This window comes from Podarcis gaigeae (genome assembly GCF_964106915.1).
Source record: "Podarcis gaigeae genome assembly, chromosome: 4".
In the NCBI taxonomy this organism is placed as follows: Eukaryota; Metazoa; Chordata; class Lepidosauria; order Squamata; family Lacertidae; genus Podarcis; species Podarcis gaigeae.
The window spans coordinates 95,434,024-95,451,850 of NC_139677.1; the positions used below are offsets into that span (position 1 = coordinate 95,434,024).

Genomic DNA, 17,827 nt, shown 5'->3' on the forward strand with positions numbered 1-17,827 from the left:
TTCATAATTTTTAGCTGGAATTTGAATCCATTGGTTTGGGTCCTACTTTCTGGAGCAGCAGAAAACAAGCTTCCTACATATGACAGACCTTCAGATATTTGAAGATTGCTTTCTTATCACTTCTCAGTCTTCTCCAAGGCTGAACCTACCCAACTCCCTCGAACGTTCCTCATAAGGCTTAGCTCCCAGAGACTGAGAACATGGCATGCAAGGGCAGTGACATGCAAGGAGGAAGGAGAGAGACTTGTTGCTTTGGACCAGGATATGATCTGAAGGTGGGACACGGGTGGTGCTGTGGGTTAAACCACAGAACCTAGGACTTGCCAATCAGAAGGTCGGAGGTTCAGATCCCCGCGACGGGGTGAGCTCCCGTTGCTCAGTCCTTGCTCCTGCCAACCTAGCAGTTCGAAAGCACGTCAAAGTGCAAGTAGATAAATAGGTACCGCTCTGGCGGGAAGGTAAATGGCATTTCCGTGTGCTGCTCTAGTTCACCAGAAGTGGTTTAGTCATGCTGGCCACATGACCCGGAAGCTGTACGCCGGCTCCCTCGGCCAATAAAGCGAGATGATCGCCGCAACCCCAGAGTTGGTCACGACTGGACCTAATGGTCAGGGGTCCCTTTACCCTTTACTATGATCTGAAGGTACATGAGGCCAGAAACTTGCTGACTCTAAGCAGGTCTCGGGAAGGAGTTCAGAAGCGTTCAGAGAGGCATTTGGCACCCCAGAGAAGTTATTCACCCCTGCTTGGCAGCGCTCCTTGCCTTTTTCTCAGAGGAGTTCCTGATCAGGCAGGATTCTGAAACCACACCAACTCCCCCAACAGCTGGATGGAAACAACATGCTCACTAGGCACAAAATGGGGGAACTGAGCAGGTGGGGAAGAAAAGAGGATTCTGGGAAATGGCACAGCTGGCTGTAATCCTGAACAAGGGTCTTACACACTGCAACACTTTGTTACAGGTCCCACTTGTTGAGCCCTGCTAATGAAATGCAAAACAAGAGAAGGAGGGAGGGATCTGTAGTTCTGCCTTCAGAAAATGTCATTGTTCATTCCTTTTGTCTCTACACCACTTTTTAAAAAAGATGTTCTCTTTCTTATGCACACTCTTCCCATCCTTCCCAATTTAACTATGTGCAAAACGTTCAAGAAATGTTTAAATGCTGGATGCTGTGAGAAAAGATTACCCCGCTCCCAGGTGACTTGAAAGCACAGATAATAATATCAATCCAATTAGATATTCTGGCCCCTAGATGATGATTTTTTATTTTTTTTAAGGAAGGAGCAAGAAAGCGGAGAGCCAGCGGTATAAATAGCAGGTGTAATTTCATCAAGCGGGAAAGGAAACCTGAAATTATCACTTTGAAGCTACCTATTAAGCCTTTTAATTTGGCGTATTTAATAGCACCACACTTGTCTGATCATTTCAATTTCCACTTTCCTCATTATTGGTGCGCAAGATTTCAATATCCAAACAAATAGGTAGTGTCTCCAGGGTAATATGACCCTTGTACAGATGTGGAAATAAAAATTATTTTAAAAGTGGAGGGGGACTTCATTGGATATGGATGCTGCCTAGCGTATTTTGCTCACAAGGACTTAAAAGGAGCCGTGCTAGATCAGGTTAAAATCCCATCTAATCCAGCATCTTGGGGCTAACCAGATTCCTGTGGGAAGCAAAAAAGCAGGACCTGAGAACAACAGCAAATGCTTTTCAGAGGCACAATACCTCCGACCATGTAGCCAATGTAGAATGTAGCCATTGCAACGAGTAGCTTTGTCCTTCATGAATTTGACCCATCCTAGCAGAGACATCACCTTGCCATCAAAGGTCCGTATAGTTAAAGCTATGGTTTTCCCAGTAGTGATGTATGGAAGTGAGAGCTGGACCATCAAGAAGGCTGATCGCCGAAGAATTGATGCTTTTGAATTCTGGTGCTGGAGAAGACTCTTGAGAGTCCCATGGACTGCAAGAAGATCAAACCTCTCCATTCTGAAGGAAATCAGCCCTGAGTGCTCACTGGAAGGACAGATCCTGAAGCTGAGGCTCCAATACTTTGGCCACCTCATGAGAAGAGAAGACGCCCTGGAAAAGACCCTGATGTTGGGAAAGATGGAGGGCACAAGGAGAAGGGGACGACAGAGGACGAGATGGTTGGACAGTGTTCTCGAAGCTACCAGCATGAGTTTGATCAAACTGCGGGAGGCAGTGGAAGACAGAAGTGCCTGGCGTGCTCTGGTCCATGGGGTCACAAAGAGTCGGATATGACTAAACGACTAAACAACAACAACAGCTAGCAGCCATCACTACCTGCTGTGGTAGCAAACACTGCAATTTAACTGTGAAGGAGCATGGCCTTTTGTCTGTCCCGAATCTCGCACAACTTCAGCTTTGCTGGATAACCCCGGCTCCTAGCAGTTTGAGAAGGAGCAAAACTCTTTTCCAGCCACTTCATTTTATATGCACCCTGTATCCTGCTACCTCTTCCTTGCCTTCTCTCTAAACTAACAAGCCACCAGCGCTTGTGAGCTTTCCAGCAGAGTGGAATTTTTCCAACCACTCAATCTTTTTGGGCTGCCCTTTCCAGCTTTGTGTTATCAGGCACGGTTCTCAATCTCCCAGCAACCTGCCCTTTGAACCTTGCATGCTCTCCTCTCCCTCCCGCCTTGTCCTTTTTAATGACCTCGGCTTGTCTTTGTGCTCCGAACCTGCATCACAAACCTTCATTCTGAGCCGATTTCATTATTTTCATCCTTGGCCAGCCCTAGCAACAATCTGCATCTGCAATTCCCACTGCACGCCCTGCCACACTCAGCGAACCAACCTACTAGAATGAAAAGCACAAGTGTTTTTCCATTTCTGAAAATGTACATGATCCTAAAAGGATTGTTTCACTTATTAAAACTTTTGTGCTGCCGTTCACATGGAGTTTCAGGGCAATGTACAACAAATTTTGAAAGCGTTAAAACTGCAATACAAATAAAATGCAGTTAATCACACACACACACACACACACCACAACCAGCCCATTGGATTTAAGTGTCCACAAATGCCTGGGAGTGTAAATATGTTTTTAATAAGCATTTCAGGCTTATTAGTTCCCTCCAAGGAACTACTTCCATGCCCTTTCAAAGTTGCATTTCATTCACAAAAGTCAATGCTTTCTTGGGGGGGGGGGGGTTCAGAATTATCCAAGCTACTCTGCTGAAGCATAAAATATGCTTAAGACTGAGAAAACATAAAAACACATATACGGTGTAATGTGAACAATTGCTTTATTTGTTCGTCCCAGCAATTGTGATATTTAGGCTTAAACAACAATGCAATGCCAACAATCAAACACAGAGCGAAGTGCAATGAAACCCCTATACATAACTGAACTAAAATTAAAATTGAATTGCATTTAAAATTGCCCAACGTCCCACCCAGCAATTATAGGAGCAACTTTCAGATACTTTTGCATTAATTCAGTGAATTGGTTAACCCCAATTTGTTCATTCTGAGCACCTTTCGTGAGTGGCAATATGTTGCTGCCTCCCTAGGCTCAGAGGTGAAGTGATTCCATGGAGAATGGTGCCAACCACAGAAAAAGCTCTCCCTGCTAGCTGCTGCTAAATGAACCTCCATAGGTGGCAACACCCCCAAGAAGGAGCATCATTGTGAAATTATAAGAGACTGAGTAGGGCTTTCCTCCTTCAGGTAACCTAGTCCCAAGCTATTAAGGGTTTCATCGATTTGAACCAAAACCTTAAATCAGGCACCTTACTGGTACCTTACTGATTCTAAATTTGGTACCTTACTGGCAGCCAGTTCAACAACTTTAAGAGCTGTGTAATTAAGAGTTAGGATGCAGGTGGCACTAGGGGTTAAACCACAGAGCCTAGGACTTGCCGATCAGAAGATCGGCGGTTCGAATCCCCGCGACGGGGTGAGCTCCTGTTGCTCGGTCCCTGCTCCTGCCAACCTAGCAGTTCGAAAGCACATCAAAGTGCAAGTAGATAAATAGGTACCACTCTGGCGGGAAGGGAAACGGCAGTTCCGTGCACTGCTCTGGTTCGCCAGAAGTGGCTTAGTCATGCTGGCCACATGACCCGGAAGCTGTACGCCGGCTCCCTCAGCCAATAAAGAAAGATGAGTGCCGCAACCCCAGAGTCGGCCACGACTGGACCTAATGGTCAGGGGTCCCCTTGCCTTTACCTTTAATTAAGAGTTGCATTTTACACTAGCTGCATCTTCTGGACCAGCGTTAAGGGCAGTCCCATGTAGAACACACTGCAGTAGTCCAGTCATGAGCTTACCAATGCATGAGTTGCAGTGGCATGCCTATCCCTATCCAGGAATAGTTCCTAGCCAAAGAGAACGACTTAATCATTGCTCTAGTATTCTCACTTCCTTTTTTCTTACCTTTACCAGCAGTGCAATGAGTTTAGCATCATCTGAAGGCGAGGGGAAAGATTAATCCATCAACATTTTGCCCTTTAAGTCAAAGGGAGGACTTGAAAGGTGATGTTAGCAATTGCTAGGTTCCGTTCATCATTCAAGAACACCCTTCAGCAGTGAGCAATCCGGGCTTGATTGATGTCGTGTGCCCTTTCAGCTTCCAGGGAAGGCTGTATTTTGAAGGAAGCGTGACATCTGTAGGGTGGCAGACAGCGGGGAAATATACGAAAGCACTGTGGAAGAATGATGTGAGGAAATGACAAGAGACTTGTATTGCATCAATGGGGGGAGAGATTTGAAGCAGTTTTGAAATACATCAGATACTACGGTCCTCCAGGTATTGTATGACTCCAGCTCTCATCATCCCAGCAAGCATAGCCAATGGTCAGGGTTGATGGAAGATATAGTCCAGTAATATCCGAACTGGTTCCCCATGCCTTTTATTGCAAAGATCCCATTAAATCAGGTCTACAAATAGATCAATAGATACACACACACTACTGGATCCTAGTTCAGATAAGGGGACCATTTGTGCCTATACACACACACACACACACACACACACACACACACACCCCAACCTAGCAGTTCGAAAGCACGTCAAAGTGCAAGTAGATAAATAGGTACCACTTCAGCAGGAAGGTAAATGACGTTTCCGTGCGCTGCTCTGATTTGCCAGAAGCGGCTTAGTCATGCTGGCCACATGACCTGGAAGCTGTACGCCGGCTCCCTCAGCCAATAAAGCAAGATGAGCGCCGCAACCCCAGAGTCGGTCAGAACTGGACATAATGGTCAGGAGTCCCTTTACCTTCATACCTGCACTTAAGCATAGAGCTATGCATCTGGGACTGGGGACCATTTTGAAGTAGTTTTTAAAGCTTCAATCAAGCTTTAAAGCTTCAATCAAGATATAAGTGTCCTGCTAGATCAGTGGTCTGTTTGGAATTGTTTTAATTTTGTATTGCCATGATTATTATGATGATTTATTTATTACCCCACCCCACACCTTCAAGTTCCAGGGTAGGTTGCAAAAATTACAACACTTTTTTTAAAAAGCAGTTTAAAACAACAAAAATAAGTTGGGACAGAAATAGGCATCTCAAGTGTTAAAAGCCAAGGGGGAAAGGTGCATCTTCAGCATTATCTGGAAGCTGAAGTTGACAGATGAACCTCTGTGGGGAGAGAGGTGAACGACTTAGGGGGGCTACCACAGAGAAGGCCCTCTCTCATCTCACCACCACCACCCAAGCTTCTGAGGGTGGTGGGACCACCAAGAGGCCAATTTTAGCACCCGGGAGGTTTTTTGAGATCTTTTCTGTTGTAAGTCCTCCTGGGTGGTGTTTATACTGGAACGGTGTGGAATATAGAAGTTTTAATAAAATAAACACCTGAAGAGAGCCCTATGCAACACCTTGAAAATGAAGTACTAAGGCAGGATTGGGGAACCTCAGACCCCATGGCTTCTCTTTCTGAACCTGAATAGATAGGGCAGTGTGAAGGTACAGCAAAACTAGCCCATTGGGCAAAGTTTCCATTCATATTTGTTGCTCTACCCACCAATGGTATGTGGCCATCTTTAATCTGCCCATAAGGAAATGTGGCCCTTGGGTTCACTTCTCCATACCTGGGCCATCGATCTTAAAGCTTTCCACAGTGACCAGCTAGATGCCACTGGGAAGTCCACTAGCCAAAGAAGAGCACATTGACCCTCTCCCACTCCTTTCCCCCAGAAACTGGTGGTCTGAGGCATGATGCCTGTGATCTTGCAGGCAGGATGCAGCCATCATGAGTAGCAGCCCCCATCAGCGTATTCCTCCCTGAATTCTGCCTAAACCCCTTTTGAAGCCATCTGACTTGGCGGCCATCGCCACATCTCCCGAAAGTGAATCCCACAGTTCAGTGATGCACAGTGCAAAGAATTGGCTCCTCTGGTCCATCCTGAATTGCGTAAATCGACATTGGGTGGTCCACTGGGTTCTCGTATTGTGAGAGAGATGGGGGAAATTCTCTTTGTGGGGGCATTCCACACACTATGAATAACCTTACTGAGTTCTATGATGTCCCCTCTTACTCAACTTTCTCCTAAACTAAAAAAGCCCCAACTGCTGTAACCTTTCCTCAGTTGTAGAACAATTGTTCCCAAGTTTCCCTGCAGAGCAGGAATTACTATGCACTTTGTAAAGACGTACTCTCCAGCCCGATTTCACGCTGTTCTTTCAACCTAAAACTGCTGTTTTCCCTGTTCAGGAAAGCTCTTGTTTGCCAGTTCCTTTCATTCCATTGAAAACCCTGACATGTTTTGCACTCAGATGTTTTCAGCAAGTGGCCTCCATGGTACAATGAGAACTATAGGATGTGGATGCTCTAACAGCAGGCAACATGAAGCAAAAAATAAAAATAAAAGCTAGTACCATTCTGTACAAAGGAACAGTGCAGGCCAGGACTGATCAGCCTGGGTTGGTGCTCTCCTAAGTAGGTTGCAGCTGCTACTCAGAGCCCTGAACTTTTGCAAAAGAGCTGTCTTACCAGACCACATCTAAGGTCTGTCTAGAACACTGTCCTATTTCCATCAATACATGGGTTGGCAGTAGAAGATAGAGGGTGTAAGGAAGGAGGAGAAATTTGGCGCACACTTCCGGAAACAATATGTCAACCGAAACAGAGATAGCCTTTGAAATTCGTACATCTCTGAATTTTGTGGTGCAGGTCTCAAACCAAAAATTGGAACATAGGAAGCAGTCTTATATAGAGTCTTCTCGGCCACCTTCTGACGGCTGCTTGCCAGTGTTAGGTATTGGGTGAGAAAGTCTACCCAATTCAAGTTTGGTGAACCTACCAAATCTGCACATTGTGAAACACTGTCTGAACTGAAACAGATCTCCAAATTTTAAAATGCTGTTCCCCAGCCAAATAATGTGCACAGAAGTGCATATATTATTGAAGATAACAAATATATATCGTATTAGGAGAAATTGCTAGCATGTTTTTTTACTATTAGTCAAAACTGCAAAAAAAAATGTGTTTTATTGGAAGAAATCAGTACTAAAATGTGAACAGATTTTTATGAGGCTTAAAAAATAATAATAATGAACCACACTGAACTGGAAAAATGAGAGAAACCAAGAAAACTGAAATTGACAAGTCTGTCCATCCCTTATGGTGTCTAACTGGGATTACTTCCTCGTCAATGTGTTTAGGATTACAAATGATTGGGACACAGACACACACACCATATTTCAAGGCACACACAGCACTTTACACAACCCCGTGCAACCTGCTACATGCCCTCAGCCTGCCTGAACCCACGCCAGCCCTCGCAAATCCTAAAGCTGCAGCCATGGTTGTTGCAACATCCTTGAGTATTTGTCACGTGTGTTTTGTTTGAGAGAATGTTCCCCGCCTTCTAAATTTAGTTGCTGCTTTAAAATAGGAGGAGAAGCATTTGCTAGCAAGCAGAGAATAAGGGAAGTGTCATATATTAGAGGGTGTAAGACTCCAAGCAGAATGCATAATATCTAAAGCAGCACAGAGGCTGGAATCAAACAAAGAAGGAATCTGCTCCAGCACGCAGGTCAGGTGTGGGTTGCTTCTGCGAAGCAGGCGGAGGCGCTGGCACTAAATTTTAAACCTCTTGGGGTTTTCCTCCACCCCCTCACCATGGTTTCCATCATTTGGGTTTAGCGATATTTTTTTCTCTCAGCAGCCCTTCCTACCATTTTTCTTCCACACATTGGAGTAAGTTGCTGGGAATCTGCATTGTCAAGGACAAGCTGGTGTCAGGTCAGCCATCCTTCCCCCACTTCCAGAAGGTATTTCCTTTCAAAATTATAGCTTGCTGTTTCACTCAGAAGTCTCACTATCTACAGAAATGCCTTTTGCATGACCTGTTGTGACGGCTCAGCGAAATTATTATTTTTATTTATTTTTTAGAAGGTTGAGCCATTGACTAGAAACAGAATCTGGAAATTTAAAACAGCAGGTCTTCCTTCAGAAAGTCAAAATGTGAACAGCTCCCAGAATGATCACAGAAGAGTCCAGCATAGCCCAACTACAAAGCCTTATTTAACTTATTTTTGAAACCTGCTCAAGTTCCAAACAGAGTTTAAGATAAATTCACACAGTAAAAGAATAAACAAACGTGTTGTTCTTCAAACCCCATTTTTAAAATTTTAAAAACCGTGTTGTAACCACCTGTATGCATATGCACACTTCATTCGTTACTTCAGCAGAAATGCATCAATTTGATAGATTGTATTCGATGCAGATTAATACCATCTTCTGAAATGGACCGTCAGTTTATTCAGAGGTAATACCCAGTCTTTTCAAGGACCCAGCCTTTGTAAGTCTACCCACAGATAATTCTTACTGTTTTCAGTGAGGCTCCTTTCCAGATAAGTGAGTATAGGATTGCACTTAGCTTGGAATGACAACTAGATAAGGCATGTGCAAAGCGGTTTGAACCTTGCGAGTGCTACACAAACATTGCGTGGTGATTATGATAATAATGAAGATGATGGTGCCACTGCTTCGGTTTGAATGTCTGTCACAACACGAAAGTGATTAGATTCAGGAAGTTGACATTTTCTGTCGTGTAAAAGAAGACGAGGCAGTTTTGGAAAAACTGAGTTTTCTGAACGTAAGGGGAAAGGACTTACGTTGTCTTTTGTACCACAAATTCATTTATGCCAACAAGTGGGGTAAAACCATGGAGTCATAGAGTTGCAAGGGACCCCAAAAGTCATCAAGTCCAGCCCTTTCCTGGTGCAGGAATTCCACTGCTTTTGTTGTTGTTTAGTGGTTTAGTCGTGTCCGACTCTTCGTGACCCCATGGACCAGAGCATGCCAGGCACTCCTGTCTTTCACTGCCTCCCGCAGTTTGGTCAAACTCATGCTGGTAGCTTCAAGAACACTGTCCAACCATCTCGTCCTCTGTCGACCCCTTCTCCTTGTGCCCTCCATCTTTCCCAACATCAAGGTCTTTTCCAGGGAGTCTTCTCTTCTCATGAGGTAGCCAAAGTATTGGAGCCTCAGCTTCAGGATCTGTCCTTCCAGTGAGCACTCAGGGCTGATTTCCTTCAGAATGGATCGGTTTCATCTTCTTTTGCAGTCCATGAGACTCTCAAGAGTCTCCTCCAGCACCATAATTCAAAAGCATCAATTCTTCGGCGATCAGCCTTCTTGATGGTCCAGCTCTCACTTCCATACATCACTACTGGGGAAACCATAGCTTTGACTATACAGACCTTTGTTGGCAAGGTGATGTCTCTGCTACATCATCCCTAATAAGTGTCCATGCAGCCTCTAATGATTAAAAATGTGTAATGAGGGCTATGCTGTGCTTCCACAGTTGGAGGCAGCAGTTGCTGGAAACCACAGGAAGAGAGAGGGCTCTGGTGCTCGAATCCTGCCTGCTGGTTTTCCACAGGCACCTGGTTGGCTGCTGTGGGAACAGGATGCTGGTTTAGAGGGGACATTGGTCTGATCCAGCAGTCTCTCCTTCTGTTCTTATGCCAACCAGATGCCTGTGGGAAACCCACAAGCACGACTTGAGCCACACAGCGCTCACCCCAACTGTGCTTCTCAGTAACTGATATCCAGAGGTATTCTTCCTCTGACAGTAGTGGTACAATGATTGTCGGAGCCTCCTCTACGACCGAGCTGATAAAGCTCATCCTCCTCTGGTCGAGTCCTTTAGAATCGCCTCTGACGATAATTCACGACCTGAGCCTCTGATTAGCCTTCAGGCACGTTTCCCATTCAGCAGAGTATCAAAGCAGCAGAAGTGATGAGATTTATGGCTACATAAATGCTTTATTTCTTATTACGCAGACAGAAAAGAAATAAACATCCTCTCTCTGTGAGAGCAGAGAGCAACTGAAACAAACAAAGGAACAGGAAACCAGTAACATCACATCTGTCTCCTGTCTCCCATGAGACTTCCAACAGCCTGGAATGTCTCTGGAATGTAAACAGAGTCTTGTGACTCTAAGCAGCTGCACAGTGGCAAACAGAAACTAACAATGATATCCTTATTCGCCATGAATAAGCTTTTCAAGCCATCAAAGCTGGTGGCCATCAATAACTTTTGTGGGAGCAGATTGTTAGATGGTTAGATAGCACTCTTCAGACCTTTCCTGGGGCCAGCACCTGCAAGAACCTTGAGCACTGGGCCAGGATGCTACCAGGATGCTACCTGGGTTCCACCTGACTTTAATTTCCTGTTCAGACATAACGCCAAATCAGGACTTGAATATGTACCCCTTCTGTTCAGCACAGCAGGTCAGTACCTATGGTTACGAACTTACAGAAATGAAGCGGTGTTATTCTAGTAGGAGAACTTTTTTTTCCCCTGCTATTTTTAACAAGCCTATTTATATAGTTGTTTCCACCTATCACCAAGGTAGAACTTCAGCTTTTGCAAAACCAAGGTGTTCCTGAATGGGGTTCTGTGAACAACATATAACACCTGCAAGCCTCATTTCTCCAGATCATTCAGCCCTACATAGTTTTCACTTGATAACTGTGTTGGCTAGTGGAGATGTGCATGTATGAATTGGGCCATCAGAGACTTGATATCACAGAATGGAGATTTTTTTAGTAGGTAGTGGAGCAGGTTCACATATTAGCTGGCTGGTAACTTCAGTTGTTCCTCCTTGCTTACTCAAAATACAAGGGCTGTATCCAATGCTACTCCTACTCAAAGTAGGACCCATTGAAAGTCCAGAAGACAAACAAACAAACAAACAAACAGTGAGTTTCCCTGGGAATATAATTCAACAACAGTATTAAATAGAAATATAATATGTAAATAAGACAATACACAATGGAGGCCAAACATAAAAATGATATTTTTCAATGCTACTGTTTCCTAATTTGTTAGATACATAATAATATACTCACAATAAATATAAATAAAAATACATGGGGTCAGTTGAAGGCACCTCTCTTCAGATGTCCGGCACAATGTGTGGACAGTTTGACCAGAACAATATCAGAATGTTTAGTACACGTTTAGTGAATGTCAGGAGGAATGGCAGATCAGAAATTAATGGTACAGTTATGGTCTCAACGTCATTTTTTCACAATGTGTATATTGTGGTAAGATTGGACAGTCCATATACCTAGTAACTACCCTACCCATGTAAGCAGATGCCCACTGACAGACTGTTAATAATTTGAGGAAAATCAAAATAAGTTGATGAACACACACACCTGTACAGGTGAAAATGCACTGGTCCTGTCTTCTTCCAATGTTCATTTTTCTCCAGGTAGTGGACCACCATATTCTGCTTTTGCAGAGCTATTCAGAGGCTGCTTCATGTTACAGTACCCATCTTTACAGTTTCAGAAACAGGAAGCAATAGTTGCTAGGTTAGAGTCTGAGTGTCAGAACCACACACTTATTGCCATTTTGCAAAAGTGTGTTCATGAACATTTCCACGGACTAAAAATCCGGGTGCAGCAATTACTGAGGGTTACATTTCACAAGGCTCTCTGAAGAAGGGCCAGTGGGCCTTCCATCTTAATCACCACTGGTAGCTTCTGGTCTCAAAGATAAACCAGGCATTTTCTGCACTGTCCTAAAATTAAGATAACTTATAGATTAATTCCTTTTCATGTTTGGTCTGTGCATTCTTGAGGGGTGCAGATAACATAGGTACAAATTGAAATGTGAAATGATATGATGAGTGTGATACAATGTCTCAGTAAATAATGGCATGCTCGTACAGTTATTCAACATTTTATTTGTTTCTGCAAGTAAAATGATATATAGGCTGGCAATTTTAGACTTGTTGTCTTTGTATAGTTGAAAGATGTCTGCAATATGCTGGAGACAGATATAAATATAGATGTAGATGATATAGATATATCCAGTATCCTAACAAAGATATCCCATCTTATGATGTTTATGATAAAAAAATACCTAGAAGCAAAAGAGGCACACATTTTTGTTTCCATTAGATTCTGTCCACCATTCAACTGATGTTTGCATGCCCTGCATACTCCTGCAACCAGTTTACTTTCAGAACCATTTATATTTATATTTCATCTGCTTATCTTTTGTGTCTGCATGATTTGCATATTAATTTCTGCATGAGGCTCACATTATTTCAAATCCAGATATCTCTGGTGCTAAGAAGCCATTCATAGGTTTCCATGTATGTTATTTTTCCCCACCCTTTGTTTCCCGTTACTAAATTTCAAATATGCTTGGGATGTAAAAGTGGCATGAAACTTTTGTGACGCAAGCAAAAACTTACAAATTTGGAGCTACAGATAGGTAACCGTGTTGGTCTGCCATAGTCAAAACAAAAAAAATTCCTTCCAGTATCTGAAGAAGTGTGCATGCACACGAAAGCTCATACCAAGAAATAACTTAGTTGGTCTTTAAGGTGCTACTGGAAGGAAATTTTTTTGTTTAAATTTGGAGCTGTCCTCTAATTAGACACTTTGTACTTTTTCTAGCTTTGTCCAACCTTCAGGAATGGACAATACATTATCTTATCAGTCCTTAACCATATTGGATTCCCAATTGAAAGCCAAACCTTTATTTCAGTTGAAGTGAGAAAATTGGACGGGCACATCATGCAGAATATTTTTTCTTTTATTTGTATAAGTATTTTAGTCTCGCTCAGTTTAAAGGAACCACAGTTGGTTAATCATGTGACTTTCAGCTGATTGATTGATTAATTAATTGCTAGTTTCATCAATTTGAAAATGAGTAAAAACTTTCATTATGAAGGAACCACTCTCTTTTCGGATTTTTACTTTTATTATTATTAGCAACAACAACAACTACTACTACTACAAAAACAACAATGTAGTACTATAAAATAACTGCACTGAAAAATACTATAGAGTAATATTATTTAATATAATTATATTGTTGTAATATGAGGCGCAAGGATCATTTCAGAAAGGGAAGATAGATGCCTAGTTTTAAATGGTGCTTGCCATTTGCAGGGCCTATATATGGGGGGGGGGGTTGTATACTGCCCAAACAGTTCATCAATTTTAACAAACGTTAATTTGTAGCACAAAGTTTGCTTCATAAGGCAGACTTAACCAATTAATAATCAAATAATCAATAGCCAGCCATCAATAATCAAACCAATTTTGCGTTTATCTTTTTTTTCCTTTTCTTTAAGCACCAAATCTTCAGGGTGGTGGTGTTGTTTTTAACCATTTTGCTTTACCCAAAAAGAAAATTGAGCAGAGTCACTGCAGTTGTTTATCCACTTTTACAAACTAGTTGTTTTGTCAGCATGAGTGTGACAACAATTAGACGTCCTTGTTTTTGCCCCCATGCCTTTTCTCCTTCACAGTCATTCAATGACAGGCGTAAAAAGAACTTCATCTTTTCACGAAAATTCCCATTCTACAAGAACAAGGAGCTGAGTGAGCAGGAAACGAGTGACCCGGAACGTAAGTAAAACGCTTAGAGGAGACGATGTCACGGTGCAGGAGACGCGCATGACACTGGTACCCTACACTCTGAGCACACCGACACACCTAGGCAAACAAACGTCAGGGTCAGGACAGGTGAGGAGACATTACTACTGTGACCAATGCAAGATGGCAGTCTGGATTCCTTTCTCCTTTGGAATATCCAAAGCTTCCACCACTGGTTGAGTAATTTTTCTCTGCTGCTTAATTTAAAGCTTGTGTTCCAGCCATATTTACACTTGTTTAAATTGCCCAGCTTCAAATTTTTGCTAAGGAGAAAGCAATAAGTGCTCAGACATTGCTTTTCCTTTTTTGCTTCCTTCTGGTGGACTTGGAACCACCTATGTTTCTAGCCGGCTCACTGGTTTTAAATTCCGAAGGACTCGTATAAGAAACAATGAAATGGGCTTAGGCCCTTATCTCATGCATCTTCTCTGCGTGCAGAAGGTCCCAGGTTTGGTCCTTGGCATCTCCAGATACAGGTGGGGCAAATCGCTGCCTGAAACCCAGTTTCGGCCAATGTGAGTCTGAGCTGGATGGACCAGTGATCTCCACTAGTATAAAGGAATCTCCTTACCTCCCATGTACTCAGTGTGCAAGCTGCAGAACACAAATCCCATTGCCTGTTTTTTGCTTTTCCAAAGAGCATGTGTGGTGGTTTGACCTGCGTGTGAACTGGAAGGCACATCATGGTAGCACAGTCTGGGTCACTTCCCAGCTTTTCAGGTTAAAAGGAAAGAGTCTTAGACTACTGCAATGCACTCTGCATGGGGCTACCTTTGAAAGCGACCTGGAAATTACAATTAATCCAGAATGCAGCAGCTAAACTGGTGACTGGGAGTGGCCACCGAGACCACATAACACCAGTCCTGAAAGACCTACATTGGCTCCCAATAGGTTTCCGAGCACAATTCAAAGTGTTGGTGCTGACCTTTAAAGCCTCAGCCCAGTATACCTGAAGGAGCATCTCCACCCCCATCATTCAGCCCAGACACTGAGGTCCAGTGCTGAGGGCCTTCTGGTGGTTCCCTCCCTGTGAGAAGTGAGGTTACAGGCAACCAGGCAGAGGGTCTTCTTGGTAGTGGTGCCCACCCTGTGGAACGCCCTCCCATCAGATGTCAAGGAAGTAAACAACTATATGACTTTTAGAGGACATCTGAAGGCAGCCCTGTTTAGGGAAGTTTTTAATGTGTGATGTTTTATTGTGCTTTTAATATTCTATTGGGAGATGCCCAGAGTGGCTGGGGAAACCCAGCTAGATGGGCATGTGACTGAGATCTATGAGTGCCACCTCGAGTGATTAAGCAGAAGTGGGAAATCAGAAGTGCCAATCAATAACTAAGGAATCTAAAATCATTCAGCAGAAATCAGGAAATCTGTGCCAAACTGAATATGACAATGAGGGGAACTCTTAATACCTTTTAATTCTTTTCTTTTCTTTTCTTTTTAAAGACTAGTTTGATCCTCAACCACTTTTGGTTGCCTAAATGGATTGGATCCTTATGTATAAATTAAAACATTTTAGTGTTGTTTTGCCAAATGGAGTTCTATATTTTAAATGAATGCATAAAAAGCCAGATGTTGCTGCTGAAGGGTAAACTGGGACAAGAAAGTAAATTTTAAAATCCCATTCTTAGATTAGATTAGATTAGATTAGGAGAGGTGGAAGCTGTGCATTTTTAAAGAAAATTTGCTGCAGTTACTTTTTTGTGTCTCCTAACATTTGCAACAATGGACTCATTCACGTGACACTGTAAACCAAACTATGGTTTAGCAAGACCTCACAAGCTTTCTTTGCTCCATCAAGATCCTCCTTGCTTCAATACTGCACTGAGCTAAGCCAGGGTTTGGCTCCTAGTTAAACTGCTCCATCCTCACTAATTGCCAACCATAGCCAAGAATAAACCTTGAGTTAGAACAAACTTGGACTTGACGCAGAACAACACGGCAGTAAAAAGAACTGGGGAAGAGCATGGGCTTGCCAAACCATCGTTCGACATATTGTGTCATGTGAACCAAGTCAGAATTCTGAATGATGTGCCAAAGCATCTTACACTCTGTTTTTTTAAATCGGCAAAGGGATTTGTGTCGTCTGGCTTGCATACTGAGTCTGTAGGCCAATTCATATGTTTCCAACATGCGCCACTCATAGTTTTAAACCAATGAGCCGCCCAGAACCACTGGTGCTCCTGAAGTCAGGCCATGTGGCCCAGAACACAAGGACCATGGTGCTGGTCTTCAAGCATCACTCGCTGACTGCTTGCCTGGTTTGCCAGCCAATCTTCATCTGAGCTACTTTTCTACATCAGGGATGGGGATACAATGGCTTTCCAGATGTTGATAGACTCCATCTCCTGTCAACCCCAGCCTGCATGGCCAGTGATGAGGGATGACAGGACTTGTGCAACAGAAACACCTGGAGAGTTGTGGGTTCCTCATCCCTTGTCCTACAGTTTCCTTAAGAACCCGTACGCTTTCTTCCTTTCACCGAAATAGATTGCCTTACCATTTGGCTTCCTCAGGCCCTTTGAATTTGAGGGCAGGAGTCATTTCCCAAAAGCGCAGGAATCCAGACTGTGTGATCTGCATGGTCAGTCATGGTAGTATCCATTTCAACGCCACTGACTTCTTCCTTCCTCTTCTGCGGCTGTTCTTTTCTTTCATTGCTCTCTCTGGGGAAACTCCCGTGCAGGACATCCCCGGATTAGGTGACGACGGTTATGGAACAAAGACTCTGAGTAAGTTCCCAGGAATGGTCACTGTCACCCCAGTCTTTTCTTTCTTTCTTTCTTTTAAATAAATTTGGTTTCCTTTTTAGTTTGGCTTTTGTTCTTTCCCCAAGGACCTCCCACCCCTGGCATGCACAAGATTAGATTTTATTTTTATTTTGTTTTAATTTCGTTCCCCAGCTTTGAATGCACTGGGTGAAATAAGTTTCCATTGTTTTGTTTTGTTTTGTTTTTGTTCTGCATGATAATATTAATAGCATACAGCATATGAAACAGGTATGTCTAATTCTGTAAATAACACCTTTTTTTTGGTTTACAAATAATGCACCATTGAACCTTTCCTGACAGGTTTTGGGGATTTTACACCAGTCGTTTTTAACCCCTCCCTCCCCTCCCACTGGGTTCCTACAGCTGTCTCAAAGATGATCTGGTCAGGGTTGATCTCAAGGGTCACTGCCATCTGACAACAGCTGATGCATCTGCTCCTCAGGAAGGTCAAGTAGTACTGCCTGGCCATGAAAATAGGAGATATGGGGCACCCTCTCCTCCATACAACATTGTCTGGTGCAAGGTTGGGTGCTGTGGCCCTCCAGGTGTTGCTCCTATCAGCCCTGACCACTGACCATGGTCTTTGAGGCTGACTGGAGCTGAAATCCAACAACATCTGGAGTGCTTCAGGTTCTTTGGCCTAGAGAGAGAAGAGGGGCAGCTAAGAGAGCAGAGGCCACAGTTTCTCCTTACCACCATCACTCACCCGCTCGTGTCGGGGGAGAACATCTCTGCTAGACCAAGTCAAAGGCCCATCTAGTCCAACATCTCACAGTGGCCAAACAGAAACCCATGTGAAGCCCACATGAGAGACCTGAGTGCAGCAGTATTCTTCTCACTTGAGATTCCCAGCATTTGGTATCCAGAGGGTGTGTGGAGAAGGATGGGGGAGCCACTATGGGCGTGATGCCAAGCGCCACCCAATCATGGATTTGCTCTGGCTTGGACCTCACTTGCCATCTTCCCTTCCCCTGCAATGTGCAGACACGGGAGAGTATGGGGTGTGTTGTATGGTATAGTCATCCTGTGATGACGGTGAAGGCCCAAAAAGCTGAGCAGCAGCCAGATGAACTGGGAACATACTCCAGAGCCCGCTGCAAAACAATGTTCCTCTGTGATGGATGCTCAGAGGTCTTCTCAATATGGAAAAGCTTCCCAGAAC

At 43.6% G+C, this 17,827-nt stretch overlaps 1 protein-coding gene across 35 annotated transcripts in view; it reads left to right on the top strand.

The window, feature by feature from the left end:
- Positions 1-17,827, top strand: part of DLG2 (discs large MAGUK scaffold protein 2) — a 902,142-nt gene that overhangs the window by 861,927 nt on the left and 22,388 nt on the right. For 27 of the 35 annotated variants that reach the window (XM_083736268.1, XM_083736240.1, XM_083736269.1 and 24 more), the window contains one exon: positions 13,768-13,867. In XM_083736268.1, coding sequence (XP_083592394.1) covers positions 13,768-13,867 — 100 coding nt within the window. Of the gene's footprint in view, positions 1-13,767; positions 13,868-16,580; positions 16,627-17,827 lie in introns of all 35 variants that reach the window. The other 8 variants (XM_083736270.1, XM_083736271.1, XM_083736242.1 and 5 more) reach the window with 1 other exon arrangement.